Source organism: Accipiter gentilis, chromosome 8 (assembly GCF_929443795.1).
Source record: "Accipiter gentilis chromosome 8, bAccGen1.1, whole genome shotgun sequence".
Lineage (NCBI taxonomy): Eukaryota > Metazoa > Chordata > Aves > Accipitriformes > Accipitridae > Astur > Astur gentilis.
In genome coordinates this window covers 13,179,691-13,192,547 of record NC_064887.1, presented here as the reverse complement: position 1 = coordinate 13,192,547, position 12,857 = coordinate 13,179,691, and the positions used below count along the sequence as shown (strand labels likewise).

Here is a 12,857-nt window from a genome sequence, read left to right as displayed (position 1 = left end):
CTCTCCCATGGTCCTGTAGCTGTGGATCAGCTAGGTATGGTTCTGCAGGGCTCAGAGCGGTAAGAGTTGCCTGGAGGGGGGCTAATAAAATATGCAAAGGCTCAATACCAGGTAGGGTACTCTGTGCTCAACCACGTGTTGGCTGTGCTGGCTTGGTTCAGACAGGAGGGGAGACAAAACATGGAGCAAGAGTGTCTGGGACCCAGCCCAGAGGGTGAAGCGTAGGGGCTGTTCTCCTTCCCCGGAGAGGCCCAAGGCCTGTGCTATGCTCATGTGCTCTCTCCTCCAGGGCTATTACTTCTGTGTGAAGCAGTATGCGCTGGAGTGCTCGCGGATCCCCATGGGCCAGTCTGTGAATTCCCAGGTAATGGTTTTGCAGGCACAGCTGGTGCACCTCAGGGTCAGGGAATGCTTTGGGGGAGGCAGCGATCTCTGGGACAGAGTGGGCATTTCAGGTGTAGCAAATTCTGGAGAGCTCTGCTCCCTCCTCATGGAAAAGCAGAACTGCATAGAGCCTTCTGCAGCCACGTGCCCTCCATGGCATGTTGCTTGAGCAGATCTGGAGTACAGTGAAGGGAGGTAGGATGTTTGGCAAGAGGATGACTTTTATCCTAGCTTGGGGAGCAAGACAGAGCAGACTGGGAAGGAATAGGAGCAATTCTGGCAAAGATGACTGCTCCAGGCAAAGTCAGTGCATGGAAAGCCAGAAGCTCTCTGCTTCCCTTGGAACAGCAAGGAATGGGAACAGGGATCTGTGAACATGGTTAGCTACCCTTTGCCAGAGGAGATCACTTTCTGCACCATGAGCCCTGGTTCTTGATACCTCTGTGCCTTGCTCTACAACACCATGGGGTTGCCTGCTCCCTTCTCTTTTGGTGTGTCAGGGTGTCTCCTGCCTGTCCCCAGGGCACTGGGTGGCTGCCTAGAGGCTGGCTAGCCCCAGCCTGTCTGAGGCAGGAAGCATGCATGACCATACTGTCCTTTCCAAGATGGCTGTGTAGCAAGGCTGCATCTTATATATGCCAAGACTGGTCTCCTAAGCTTAGAGCCTGCCAGGACCTCGCCTGAGGGTTTGCTGAGCCTTTCCTGGGAAGCCCACGTATGCACAGGGCAGGGTTACCAGGCTGCAGCGGGCATTGCAGGGAACATCCAGGCTCTCCCTGGCTGACTTGGGAAAAGACTTTGCCTGCTTTTGCAGCGGGAGGGGATGATCCTGGGAGCAGCAGGCAAGAGGTGTGGGGCTTGCTACGGGCACCTGGCCAGCCTTCCCACATGTTGGGACTAGCCCAGAGTTCCCCCATGCAGGGCAGCTGAGCTCCTCAGCCCCTTCTCTTCCCTAGTCCAACGCTGGGCCTGTGCAGGACAGGCTGGATGCAGGAACAAGGCTGGGCAATGCCTTGTCCCTCTTCCCACTGGCTGTGCATCTCTCTCCATCAGGGCACTCTTACAGCCAGAGCTCGCAGCAAGAGCTGCATGGGACCCAGCTCCGTCTCTGAGTCTGCGGTATGTCCTCTCCTCCCAGTGCCATGCTGAGCACAGCAGGACCTGCCAGTGCAGGGCTGAACTTCCCACCGGCTGTGCTTCCACCCTTCCTGCCCCAGTGTTCAGCTTTGGGAGCTGCCTCTTGCGTCCTGTGCCAGTGCCTTCTGTAGCACTGGGCAGCACAGCTTGGGAGGAGGATGGGGTGGGCCCCAGGTGCTGGCATGGGGGCAGCGCCTTCTGTTTCTTGCTCTTCACCCTGCCTTTCCTGGGGCAGAGCTATAGGCTCCTCTCTGGGCTCATCCTGGCTGTGCGGGTTGCCATCTGGCTCATGGCAGCAGAAATGCAGGTGGTGCAGAGAGCAAGAGCAGCCTGTTCTCCTGCCAATGCCTCCTGCCTGCTGGTTTTCCCTGCTTGCCTCCTTAAACCAAGGGATTATGGTGTGGGTCAACTGCCCAAAGGTGTCAGAGAGCCAAAAGACGTTAAAACTGTGAGCTCCTGGCATAAGGGCAAGGCTGAGGCCTTCACTATCACTGTCCCCTGGCACAGTAGCTGCAGTTGTGCTGGGAGCATGGCTGGGGTGAGTGTGTGTATGCTGGTGCTGCCTCGGTGAAGAACCAGCGCGCTGTGCAGAGGTGATGGCCGTGTGCCGGAGGGATCATCTCCAGGCACAGCTGTGATGCACCAACCACCACTGGATCTGGCTTCTCAGCAGCCAGCCTGGGTTCCTGCTAGTTACTGAGTACAGGGCATTAGCAACTCTGCTGTTGTCCGTCTCTGGGTCCATCCAATCCCCGCAGGCCCCTATGTTGCCTCCTGCTCTCAAGGGACGTTCAGGGAGTCACTCTTTGCCTGTAAATCCAGAACTTGCTGGGGATCCAGCCCTGGTGTGTCCTGTACCCGCTCAGGGACTAGGCAGTCAGAGCAGCACTTTGCTGAAAGGAGGCTGTATCCTCCTTCACAGCCATGTGGCTTTCAGCTCAAGGAGGGGGTAAACCTCATGCCAAAAGGGAGTCAGTGCCCATCAGTCTGTGCTGCTGCTGGAGATCTGGAGCGGGGTCAGTTGTGGAAGGAGCCACCAAGCTGAATCCCTTGGGGCCAGGCCTGCAGGTCTGCTATTTGCACTGGGCACACAGCTTCTTGGCTGCATCCTGCTCTGGTGTCGGGGCAGGGGTGGCTGCACTGGCTCTGCCATGTCTTGCTGTCAGCAGGGCTTTGCAGGAGGGTATGAGGTGCCTGGTAACATTCCTGCCTTGACTCCCTGTCCCTCTGCAGCTCTCTATGCTCTTCACGGAGGAGTGTGACAAGGTGCGGGACCTCATGCACGTGCATTCATTCAGCTACGACTTCCACTTGCGTATAGTCCACCATTATCTGCTGGGTTCCCACATGACTCTCCGCCAGGGCTACCATCTCACCAGCTTCCTGGAGGATTTCATTGCCCACCACCCCGACATCCCCAAATTTGGCCGCAACCACGTTTTCCAAGGTGTGTAGCTCAACATGTGATTAGTCTGGGGTTGATCACCAGCCTATAACTTGGCAAAAGGTTTCCAAGTGCTTTACAAATAAACCTGACCTTTGGAGTACCCAGGGGAATGGCAGAGAGAGGGTGACAGGAGGGGCCCAGCTCCAGGGGAAGTCCTTGCTGCCCTGTTGTGGAAGGGAGGTGGGTTGCTCTAGAGCTCTGTCCCCCAGAGTAGTTTGTAGGACACTGCTCTGCCCAGGTGAGAGAGGCACTGACCATCTCTTGTGACAGCAATGTGTTCTCTTCCACTAGGCATGCTGGCCCTGCCCACCAACATGATCACTGCACACCAGCTGTACAACTACATCGCTGACCACGCCAACACCTACCACATGAAACCCCTACGCATGGCCCGGCTGGCCACAGGCAGTGACAACAAGAAGGGGACACCAGGCACAGAGCAGAACGAATATGCACTGGTCTCTATTTGGAACAGGTGAGTGCTGCTGCTGTAAGTTCCTGGAGCTGCCAGGGATTGATGGGTACCCCACATCAGGGACACTGCCCCAAGGTGCCAGCAAAGCTAACCGTTCTACATAGTGCCGAGCAGCAGTTCTGCCCAGCTTTTCCGAGATGGCCAACAGGGGCGGTGTGCATGTGCGCGCGTGCATTTGACATTTCCCATAGAACTTCTGAGGAGTCCTGCTGTGTCAAATTCCCCATGCCCAGTAGTTCCGTTGTGACCAAGAGATCTGGAGAAACAAAGTGAGATCCCCTTTATAATGATGTGCTTTTGCTCCTAGCTCGGGCTCCTACAAGGACTCTGAAGGTCTGCGTCATCATGATGACTTTGATGTGTCCCTCCTGGTGTGTCACAGTGCAGCACCATTTGAGGAGCAGAGTGAGGCAGAGAGACGCATGCTCCGGTGAGCACTGGGGTCCCAGACACATGACACCAAAGCTTCCTGGCTGGGGAGGAGGGCTCTGGGAGGGACTAGCTCTGTCTGGGACATCACAGGCAAGTTTGGTGCTGGCTGGGGAGGATCCTCACAGGGAACTGGGCAGTGTCGTACCTGTCCTTGTCTGGGCAGAGAAGCACCCTTACTGCCAGGGACAGAGAGGCCCATGATTCATTTGCAGCCCAGCTGAGAAGGGAGCAGCCCTTCCCCAGGTCACAGGTGTCTCCTTGCTCTCAGCTTACGTTTCTACGTCATCATGACTAGCCAGCGGGAGCTCTTTCCCCGGCTCACAGCTGACATGCGACGCTTCAAGAAGCTGCCGCGCTTGCAGCGGGAAGTGCTGGAGCCTGTGGTGGGCCGGGCGGCCTGGGAGGCAGCGGAGCCGGAGACAAGCCTGGGGCGGCAGCAGCCAGCAGAGCGGGAGCTGTGGCAGGACATGGAGGACAGCAGCGAGTTCTACGCAGGGGGCACGCAAGTCAAACTGGGACCAGGGCTCTTCTACACCTCGCCACTCTTCCCCTTGCTGGCCTCTGAGGTGGCCTCAGCCCAGAAGCAGCTCAGCAGCATGGTGCAGCTGGCCAAGTGCCACTGCCGCAGGGACAACCTCTGGAAGCGCCTCTTCCTTCTAGAGCCTCTAGCTTCTGACAAGCTGAAGCTGGGCAAGCTCTCGCTGGTGGAGCTGGAGGAGCTGCTCGATGCCGTGCATGGGAAATCCATTGCTGATGTCGACCCCCAGCTGGTGAGCAGCAAGGATGGAGTCATGGTGCACAGCAGCCATTGTTCTGCTCTGGGGATGGAGTGGGGTGCCAGGTGAAGGGCCTGCGGGGCACATCTCTTACTGCTTGGTGGGAGGATAGAGGCAAGAATATAGCTCCTAGCTGGCAGGGGAAGGGGGAGACTGCTAGGTCAGCATGCCTCAGTGGGCTGTGAGGGATGCATCGGATTTGGGGTCTGAAGGGTGCTGTAGCACTATGGCTGCTGGGTGCCATGGCTAGAGGGAGGCTGAAATAAGCCCTTCTCTATGCCCACAGGGATGCTTCCTCACCATGACAGTCTCCTGGTACCAAAGCCTCATCAAAGTGCTGTTGAGCCGCTTTCCCCAGAGCTGTCGGCACTTCCACAACGCTGAAACCGGCACCCAGTATCTGGTAAGACACAGCGTGTCGCCCACCTGCAGCTTCTCTCCCCTGTCTAGGGCTTCTCCCTGCTGTGGCTTCTCAGTGTAAGTCTGGCACGTGCTGTCAGGACTATGTGGGGACCATCATGATGTTGGTCTCCGCTCTGCTACTGGTGCAACATGAGGTGTGTGCTCCTGTGGTACAGCAGTGTCTGTTTGTCTGGCCCCAGGCAGGCAGGACGGACGCTGCACCTGCCGAGCCTCATGCCACGTGTAGCCCTGTGGTTTGGCAGTGTCACCTGTGAGCCAGGCAGACTTGCACCTTCACAGCTGTATCATGCTACTTGTCCTGCATGTCAGCACGTCCCTGGGTGGGTGCTGTTTGTATCCCTGTCCTGGGGTTTGTACTGTCTCCTTTCCAACATGTGCTGTGGCTCTCCTGACAGGTCGTGCTCAACCAGAAGTTCACGGATTGCTTTGTTCTTGTGTTTCTTGATTCCCATTCAGGAAAGACGGTAAGAACTTGGGAACATAAGAGCAGCTATATTGGCTCAGGCCAGGGATCTGTCTAGATTCATCCAGCAGTGGTCAAGGGCAGGTGCACATGGGGAGAATAAGAGCAGGTCAAGAAGCTTCTAACACCTTTCCTAAATACTGCCCCAACACCTGACAATTCGTGGTTCAGGCCCATCCTTAGCTGGAAGTGACCATTGCATTTATTTAATAGCCCTCTGCAGCTTTATCTTCTTTGGTTAGTTTCTGGCATCCATGACTTCCTCTGACTTGTAGCTCCATGAGGCAGTTACAATAGAGGTGAAGAGCTACCTTCCTTGGCTTGCTTTTGAACCTCCTTCTGCTCTTTTCATATGATACCCCTTTGTTCTTGTATTAGAAAACAGTGAGCAGTTGATCCTCTTTTCCTTCACAAGGTTGCTTTTCGATCATGCTTTCAGATGTCTCTTTATCCAGGCTAAAGGGTCCTTCTCTCCTTGTGTATTCAGTCCAAAGCCAGATGACACTGGGTCTGGCTGGGAGGGGTCACCAGTGCTGTGGGCTGCTCCTACCTGGGCAGAAAGGAAGGGGACCTGCACTGTGAGGATCCCAGCAAACCTGCTTGGGCCTTGGCCTTCTTTGGTCTTGAGGGCAAAAATACTCTTCTTTCAGCTCTGCTCCCGGGCAGGTTGCAGGATGGGTCACAGAGAATGCAGCTCCATGTGAAAGCAGGGGATCTACAAGACACTTCAGTCCACAGTGAGGCTTTTGCAGACGCTGTAGCGCAACTGATCCTTTTTGTAAATAAATCGCACTCCATCTTAAAAGCAAGCAGGGGAGACAGAAGAGGTGGTGCCTGATAGAAGGCTGCTCAGTGCCTCTAGCCATCTGGTGGTGAAAAGCCCTTCCCATTTTGTGCTGGAGCTTTTGTCGTGGCCAGCTCTATCCTCTTCATGCCAGTGGTAGCTCAGAGCTGAAACCACTCTTCACTGTGCAGGTACCCGCTTCCTCCTGGTCCCTTAGATTCACCTCCACAGCTGAAGGTGGAATTTTTGCTAACTCCGTGTTGCTGTGTTAAGCAAGCTCTGCTCTTAAGCCTCCCTTTCCTTCCCAATGGCTTCATTGTCTTTCAGAGCCCTTCAGGGCTTAGGTCAGCTTTTGTAAATACAGGTGTCTGGGACTGCACACAGTGTTCCCGAGGGGCCTCAGCAGAGTTCTGCGACTGCCCTAAGGCTTTTCTGTCCCTGCTCAGTGCTTCTGGTACAGCCTAGGGTGGTATTTGGCTTTTCGTGGTCAGGCCTCGCTGGTCGTAGCGTCACCTTGTGGTCATTGATATGATACGCCCAGACCCTATATCACCTCACCCAATGACTCCCATCTTATAACAGAAATCCTTTGTGTTCCTCACGTTGTATTTTGCGTTTGACATTAATCCCATTCCTGTGGCCTCTCAAAAGTCTCTAGGGCTTTTCTGCATTATCCCAATCCTCTTTTGTATTAGTGCCTCAAATTTTATCAGCACGCTCCTCATCTTTGTGCCAGACTCGTTAAAGTACTAGGCAACGTAAGTCCCAAAACCTGTCCTGGAGGAACTCCATTTGTAACCTCTCTCCAGCCTGCTGCTTCCCCTTTCAGCGCTACCATCTTCACCTTATAATTTTTGCGTTAATTCCTGTCTTCTCAGCTTACCTAAATTTCCCATGTGGCACTACATCAAATCCTTCCTAAAGCTCAGATAAGATATACCATGATTCCTTTGTCTAGAAATATTACCTTATCAAAGAGAACTCTAGCGTTAGCTGATCACTTTGGTAACACCGAGCTGCATTTTCCTCATGGTTCTTTCTCTCCGAGCCTGCTCTAAAGCCTTGCACGCTGCTGGAGTTAGGCTCACAAATCACTTTCTCTTCCCTCTTAAATGATGGTGGTGCATTTGCTGTTTTGCAGTTACACAGATGTTCTCATGGCTTTATGAGTTTGTTAGGGGACCCTGGCTACTAGATGTGCTGTGTTTCAGCTCTGGAGAACATCCAGTCCCTGTGTCTTGCCTCCATGATGCTGATCTGAGTGCACTGAGTTGCTCACGTTTTTCTTCTGCTTCAGCTCCTGCAACCGTCTCTTCTGAACCCTGTTCTCTGCTCCCCTCTGCCCTCACCCTGCCTTGTCAGTACAGTCACTAATGAGAATGGAGCAGCCGGCATTTATTTTTAGGATTGCAGTTATTACATTTAATCTCCTCCCCTTCCCCATTTGTTGCACTCCTACTCTTTGCCTTAGAAGAAGAAGAAATTTCCCTCTAATTTCCCTGGAAGCCCCTATTACTGTGGAGGCAGTAGGATCCCCTCCTCTCCTGAGGCTGCTGCTGGGGTTGGTGTAAGTGCAGATGCATGGGGGCTGGGACAGAGTGAGTAGGCAAGTGCTCGCACCTAATTTTCACCAGAAAAATTGGGAGGAGGCTCAAACATACTCTGTCACAGGAGGAGGCACCAGCTTAGTGCCATCGGCATTTTGAGACTTGCCCGACACTGCCAAAAAAGTGCCCACGCACCTGGGCTAGGGTCTGCAGAGTGCTTGTCTGAATCCTCTCCCCTGACCAGCTCCTCCCTCTCAGCAGAGCCTCACCGTGGTTTTCCGGGAGCCGTTCCCAGTGCAGCCCCAGAACAGCGAGAGCCCTCTGCCACAGCTTGTGTCTACATACCACCATCTGGAGTCAGTTATCAACACTGCCTGCTTCAACCTCTGGACAGGCCTGCTCTAGGACTGGCACCCGTGTCCTGGAGCAACGTGTGTACTGGACCTCTCTGCGCTGCTACGCCGTGGGTGACGATGAGGAAGAACAGGCCTCTGGGAGGGACCTGTGCTCTGGCACTGCAGGCAGCACTGCTAGCGGCATGCATGGGTACTGAACCGAGGAGTCTGGGGATATGTACCTCCATCGTTTGCTGGCTGGCTGGTGTGGCCCTCACTCTGCTGTTTTCAGTGGGTTTGATACTGAATGACCTTGAACCGAACCACAAGGGCAGGAGCTCGGCTGCTGTGGCTTGGCTGAAGCAGAGCGACTCTCAGGGACATGGCTCGCATCTGCAGGTGAGTTCTGCCTGCTAGGACGGCACAGATGAGCATGCTCAGCCCGTCTTCTGCCCAGGGCAGCACCGCACAGCGCTCTGGCTTTAGGCCGACTTCAGGGCTCTGGGCAGTGAGGCTGCCCACTTCTGGCCCTTTGCTTTCAGCAGGAGAGCGCTGAATGGGACAGGAAGGGTGAACTGGACCAGGGGAAGGTTTTGTGGAGATGTACATTAAAGCCATTGATATATCTGTTAAATAAACTGAACCAGATCCCTGCTTGTGTGCTGTAGGCTAGGATGTGGAAAGCCTTCCACAGGGGATGCAGAGGCAACCCTGGCTGTGGGTCTGGCTGGGTTTGCAGCGGAGTCTCACGCTTGCTCCAGAGCAGGGGCAGCAGGGCAGACGGCCCCGAGTGTCCACAGGCCTGTTCAGGCAGCCTCTGAGGGGTCTGCTTCACTTTCCCCTCCTTCTGCAGGGTCAGTGCTAGGCACTGCAAGACTTGGAAGCCCAGAGCCCTCTTCCTACAACTCCAGGCACCAGCTGGAGCCAGAGTGGGAAAATGCCTGCCCTTCCCAAAGAGTGAATGTTCCCCTCAGCAGTGGAGACTGGAAACCTCGCCCTGGACACCCCTGCAGACTGGAAGTGATGGGTCTCCTGTGTACCTTAAGTCATCTACAGCGGTGCCCAAGCCATCCCCAGATATAACATGCTGCAGATGGTACTTGAGCAGATGAGTGTCCAACTCCTTAGGCTGGACCAGTAGGGCCTGGGGAAGGGAAATACAACATGGATGGTCCTAACCTCGCTCTAGGAATGGTCCCACCCACCCCCCCCCCCAGTCATAGAGAAAATAGACACACTCCTCTCTTAAGCCATCGCTTTGACTTTTATTCCAGTGGTTTCCTTGTTTTACTCTGCTGCCTTGTTGGTCCCACCATGCTGCAGCCCTCGGCTCTCCCAGTATGCGCGCAGCCAGCCCAGACCTTCCACGGTATCTCCTGCAGTGACAGACAAGGTTTCCTGCTGGTACCCCCAGGCAAGCTGGAGTGGCTTCTGCTCTGGGCAGGGCTCTCATCCCCAGGTAGGGACTCTGATGCCTGTTATCTGCCAGCCCCCAGGACCTGCCTGTCTTCACATGGTACCCAGCCAGCTGGTCCGTACTTGGACCTGCCAGTGGGGCTCAGACCGCCTGCAGGCCCCGCTCACCTTTTGGAGCATACTCGCACCCCACGTAGCCAGTGTAGCCAAGGGACTCCAGGAGCTCAAAGATGTAGGGGAAGTTCAACTCCCCGGGGCTGTCGGGCTCATGCCGCCCTGGCACCTGTGCAATCTGGATATGACCTAGAGAGGGAATGGGAGATGCTCTGCCCAAAGCAGCCCTGCCTGCAGTCTTCTCTAGGCATGAGACAAGGTGACCCAAGAGCAGCCCCACATCCCTGGTCAGCCACAACAGAGCGTGGGGCAGGAAGGTCCCATCTCAAAGCCACTCCTGCACCATGGCCACAGAGGAGCCAGTTCAGGTGCAGGGCATTACCAATGAGTGGGAGGTATGTCTCCAGGTTGCGTGACAAATTCCCATCCATGATCTGGCAGTGGAAGAGGTCCTGCGGGAGAAAGGAGATGGATGGTGCAGGTGTTCAGTGAGCCATCAAGGAGGGCTGTGCTATGGTCCCTGTCCCCCCTGCCACGTCCCCAGGAGGGGATAACAAGTCCACAGCCCCTGGGAGCCCTGTGCAAGGTTCCCTGGTGGAGGTTGGACCCTGGAGATCTTCAATGCTGACTCACCAGCTGCAGCTTCAGGTTGGGCTGTCCCACCTTCTCCAGGATGGCAGCAGCTAAGGGTACAAGAAGTGGGAGACCATCACCCCCCAGGCTGTAAGCTTCATGGTGAAGCCCTGAGACCCCCACCCCCTCCCCCCCTTCATTGACTGTGCTCCCTCAGCATCTCCCTGCAGGTGAGGCAACCTCCTGCTTTCTGCACTCCCTTAGCATCTCTCTGCAGGTGAGGCAAGCTCCTGCCTTTCAGACTTTGGGGACCCTTCTCCTCCCTTCAAGGAGACTTTGGGGAGAGATGTCTGCCTTACCTTGGTGTGGGGTGTTTAGATAGTAGCGAGGGTCAGTGATGCGGTTGTTAATAGGCTCCACGAGTCCAATCATGTCTTCCTGTAACACAGTAATGTCACCCTGCGAAGCATCCTGTCACTTGTGCAGCAGGGAGCGCTCCTTCCCCATGCCAGGCTGGTGGGGGATTCTTCATCCTTGGTACCCTAAGAGTTGCACCCATGGAGCAGGACCCATTCCCCCCCTTACCTGGGCCAGGAGGCCAGCAGCATATCTGAGATTCTCAATAAAGGTGGTTTCCATCTCGCCTGCCACTGCTGCCCGATCTGCGCCCAGGGGAACCCGCCCAGCCATCAGGTGGATCCTACAGCCACAGAGAGATCAGCCAAAGGCACCAGCTCCAGTCTCCAAGCAGCCGGTCAGATCTAATACACCTTCCTCTGCCGATGGAAAACAGGGCCGGGCTGGGGGAGTAGGCACAGAGGGGCGTAAGAGGAGCCATGTCCCACACAGGAGGCACGACAGGTGCCCGCGAGCTCCAGGGACACAAACACGTACCATGCCCCTTCAGTAAGCAGAGGGCCGTCTTTGAACCTTTTGCCTGACAAGTCACAGACCTTGATTCTTCCCTCTTTTGCCAGCTGCCTCCAGCGCTTTCACCCTGAGGCTGGAGCTTGGGGTCTTGCTCCTGGGGCTGCCCTGAGGCCAGCACGATGGGCAGCAGGCACGTTGCCTCTGCCAGGGGCAGGTCGGATGCTTTGTCTCACTGCTTGGAGCAGGGAGGGGATGGTGGCCAATGCTGGACTACGCCAGGCTGCGTGCAGAGCTAAATGGCCAGGTGAGGGCAAGGCTCTTCAGCAATCAGTTGGGGAAGGCATCCAGTGGAAACAAAAGCCTTTTCACTCTGCCTGTTACCAGAGAGTGCAAATGGGTCTGGGCAACCCCCGGCCTGCGTGGCCCATGCCCTCCGCAGGGCTTTGGAGTGTTTCTAAGGGAAAGAATGATGCAAAGTAAATGGAATAAAAGGTCCGTGTTGGTTTTGTGAAGGGGGTTGTGCCAGGCTAACCACATCTCTTAGAGGGCCTGTCCTGTGCTGTCATCGGTGATGATGACGGCCTTCAATAAAGCCACCGTTGCAGTGTCCTGGGGTAAGGAACTGGTCTAATTTGGGAGGAGAAAGGGAGGATTATCATGGGGACTGTCGTGCGGAGTCGCGGACAAGAGCCTCCACAGCGAAGGGCAGGGTTGGGTCAGCTCCCAGCGAGCGCGTTAAGGCCGTGGCCCCGCACGCCGGGGTCTGCAACGAACCGACGCAGCCAAGGGGAGACCCTGCCCGGGGGAGGCTCGGTGACCCGCGGGCTGAGGGCACTGCGGAGCAAAGGGCGAGCCCGGCTCGGAGGAGGAGCTGGCGCAGGAGGGCTGCGGAGGAGCGCCGGGGTGCCGGGGGGAGCCGGGGCGCCGCAGGAGCGGGGGGTCCTGCCTCGCACCTACCTGCGGCAGCCCACCGCCTTGGCGTACTGCACCGCCGTGGCCAGGCCCTGGCGGAAGGCAGCCTGGCGCCCGGGCACGGCCGCCAGCCCCATCTCGCCCGCCTCCTGGTCCCCTAGAAGAGAGCGGCGGGGTCAGCGGCACCGGGGCACCCCCGCGCCCCCCACCCACGCAGCCCGGCGGGGACGCGGCGGTACCGGGGGGGGTGTTGAGGAGGACGATCCGCACCCCCGCCCGCTCCGCCGCGGCCCGCAGCTCCTCGGCCGGGCAGCCCGCCGGCCAGGCCGCCTCCGCCGCCCCGAACCCGGCGGCCGCCGCCGCCTCCAGCCGCGCCGGCAGCGCCCGGAGCTCCGGGAACAGCCACGACACGTTCGCGGAGAAGCGCAGCGACATGGCGGGCGGCGGGGGCGGCGCCAGGCGGAGTCGGGGTGGGGCCGTGGCGGTAGGGGCGGGGCCGAGGCGGCGCGGGAGCGCGCCGCCGCGTGGCGGGTGGCGCCCGGGCAGCCCGGCAGGTGCGTCCCGCCCGGGCCCCGGCGGCCGTGGGCTGCGACGACCCACCCGTGGGGCTGCTGGGAGGGGTCCCCGGGTGCGAGCGAGCCCCCATCAGCTGGGGCAGCGAGGAGCGCGGCCCCTCCCCAGCAGCTCGCCGCTCCAACGCCCGTAGCGCTCTGCCCTGCAAGCGTGTAACACGGCGTCGGCTCCGGCGTGTGCCCGCGGCCACGCCGGC

At 57.3% G+C, this 12,857-nt stretch overlaps 2 protein-coding genes across 14 annotated transcripts in view; one reads left to right on the top strand and one right to left on the bottom strand.

Annotated features, from left to right (window-relative positions):
* Positions 1 to 9,563, top strand: part of SZT2 (SZT2 subunit of KICSTOR complex) — a 60,569-nt gene extending 51,006 nt beyond the window's left edge. For 6 of the 12 annotated variants that reach the window (XM_049807234.1, XM_049807235.1, XM_049807236.1 and 3 more), the window contains 9 exons: positions 290 to 364; positions 1,438 to 1,503; positions 2,755 to 2,968; positions 3,260 to 3,443; positions 3,751 to 3,873; positions 4,144 to 4,645; positions 4,938 to 5,054; positions 5,470 to 5,538; positions 8,130 to 8,857. In XM_049807234.1, coding sequence (XP_049663191.1) covers positions 290 to 364; positions 1,438 to 1,503; positions 2,755 to 2,968; positions 3,260 to 3,443; positions 3,751 to 3,873; positions 4,144 to 4,645; positions 4,938 to 5,054; positions 5,470 to 5,538; positions 8,130 to 8,273 — 1,494 coding nt within the window. In that variant the 3' untranslated portion in view covers positions 8,274 to 8,857. Of the gene's footprint in view, positions 1 to 289; positions 365 to 1,437; positions 1,504 to 2,754; positions 2,969 to 3,259; positions 3,444 to 3,750; positions 3,874 to 4,143; positions 4,646 to 4,937; positions 5,055 to 5,469; positions 5,539 to 8,129; positions 8,858 to 9,056; positions 9,414 to 9,477 lie in introns of those variants that run through there. The other 6 variants (XM_049807243.1, XM_049807238.1, XM_049807237.1 and 3 more) reach the window with 4 other exon arrangements.
* HYI (hydroxypyruvate isomerase (putative)) lies at positions 9,449 to 12,532 on the bottom strand. Of its 2 annotated transcripts, none has more exons than XM_049807244.1 (8): positions 12,328 to 12,532; positions 12,134 to 12,245; positions 10,892 to 11,006; positions 10,666 to 10,744; positions 10,367 to 10,416; positions 10,116 to 10,185; positions 9,788 to 9,922; positions 9,449 to 9,579 (listed from the first exon to the last, which is right to left on the bottom strand). In XM_049807244.1, the coding sequence occupies exons 1-8, from the start codon at positions 12,521 to 12,523 to the stop codon at positions 9,491 to 9,493; spliced, it is 846 nt and encodes a 281-aa protein (XP_049663201.1). In that variant the 5' UTR covers positions 12,524 to 12,532; the 3' UTR covers positions 9,449 to 9,490. The 2 variants fall into 2 exon arrangements, with proteins under 2 accessions (XP_049663201.1, XP_049663202.1); XM_049807245.1 differs by having other exon boundaries at positions 12,359 to 12,447.
* Positions 12,533 to 12,857: the final 325 nt, after the last annotated feature.

Excerpts from the sequence above, each read along its gene's own strand:
- HYI (XM_049807244.1), bottom strand. The coding sequence starts at position 12,523 with ATGTCGCTGCGCTTCTCCGCGAACGTGTCGTGGCTGTTCCCGGAGCTC. Across the intron at positions 10,745-10,891 it reads CTGCTGGCCTCCTGGCCCAG|GAAGACATGATTGGACTCGT; the intron begins GTAAGGGGGGGA and ends ACTGTGTTACAG. Across the intron at positions 10,417-10,665 it reads TCTAAACACCCCACACCAAG|CTGCTGCCATCCTGGAGAAG; the intron begins GTAAGGCAGACA and ends TTGTACCCTTAG.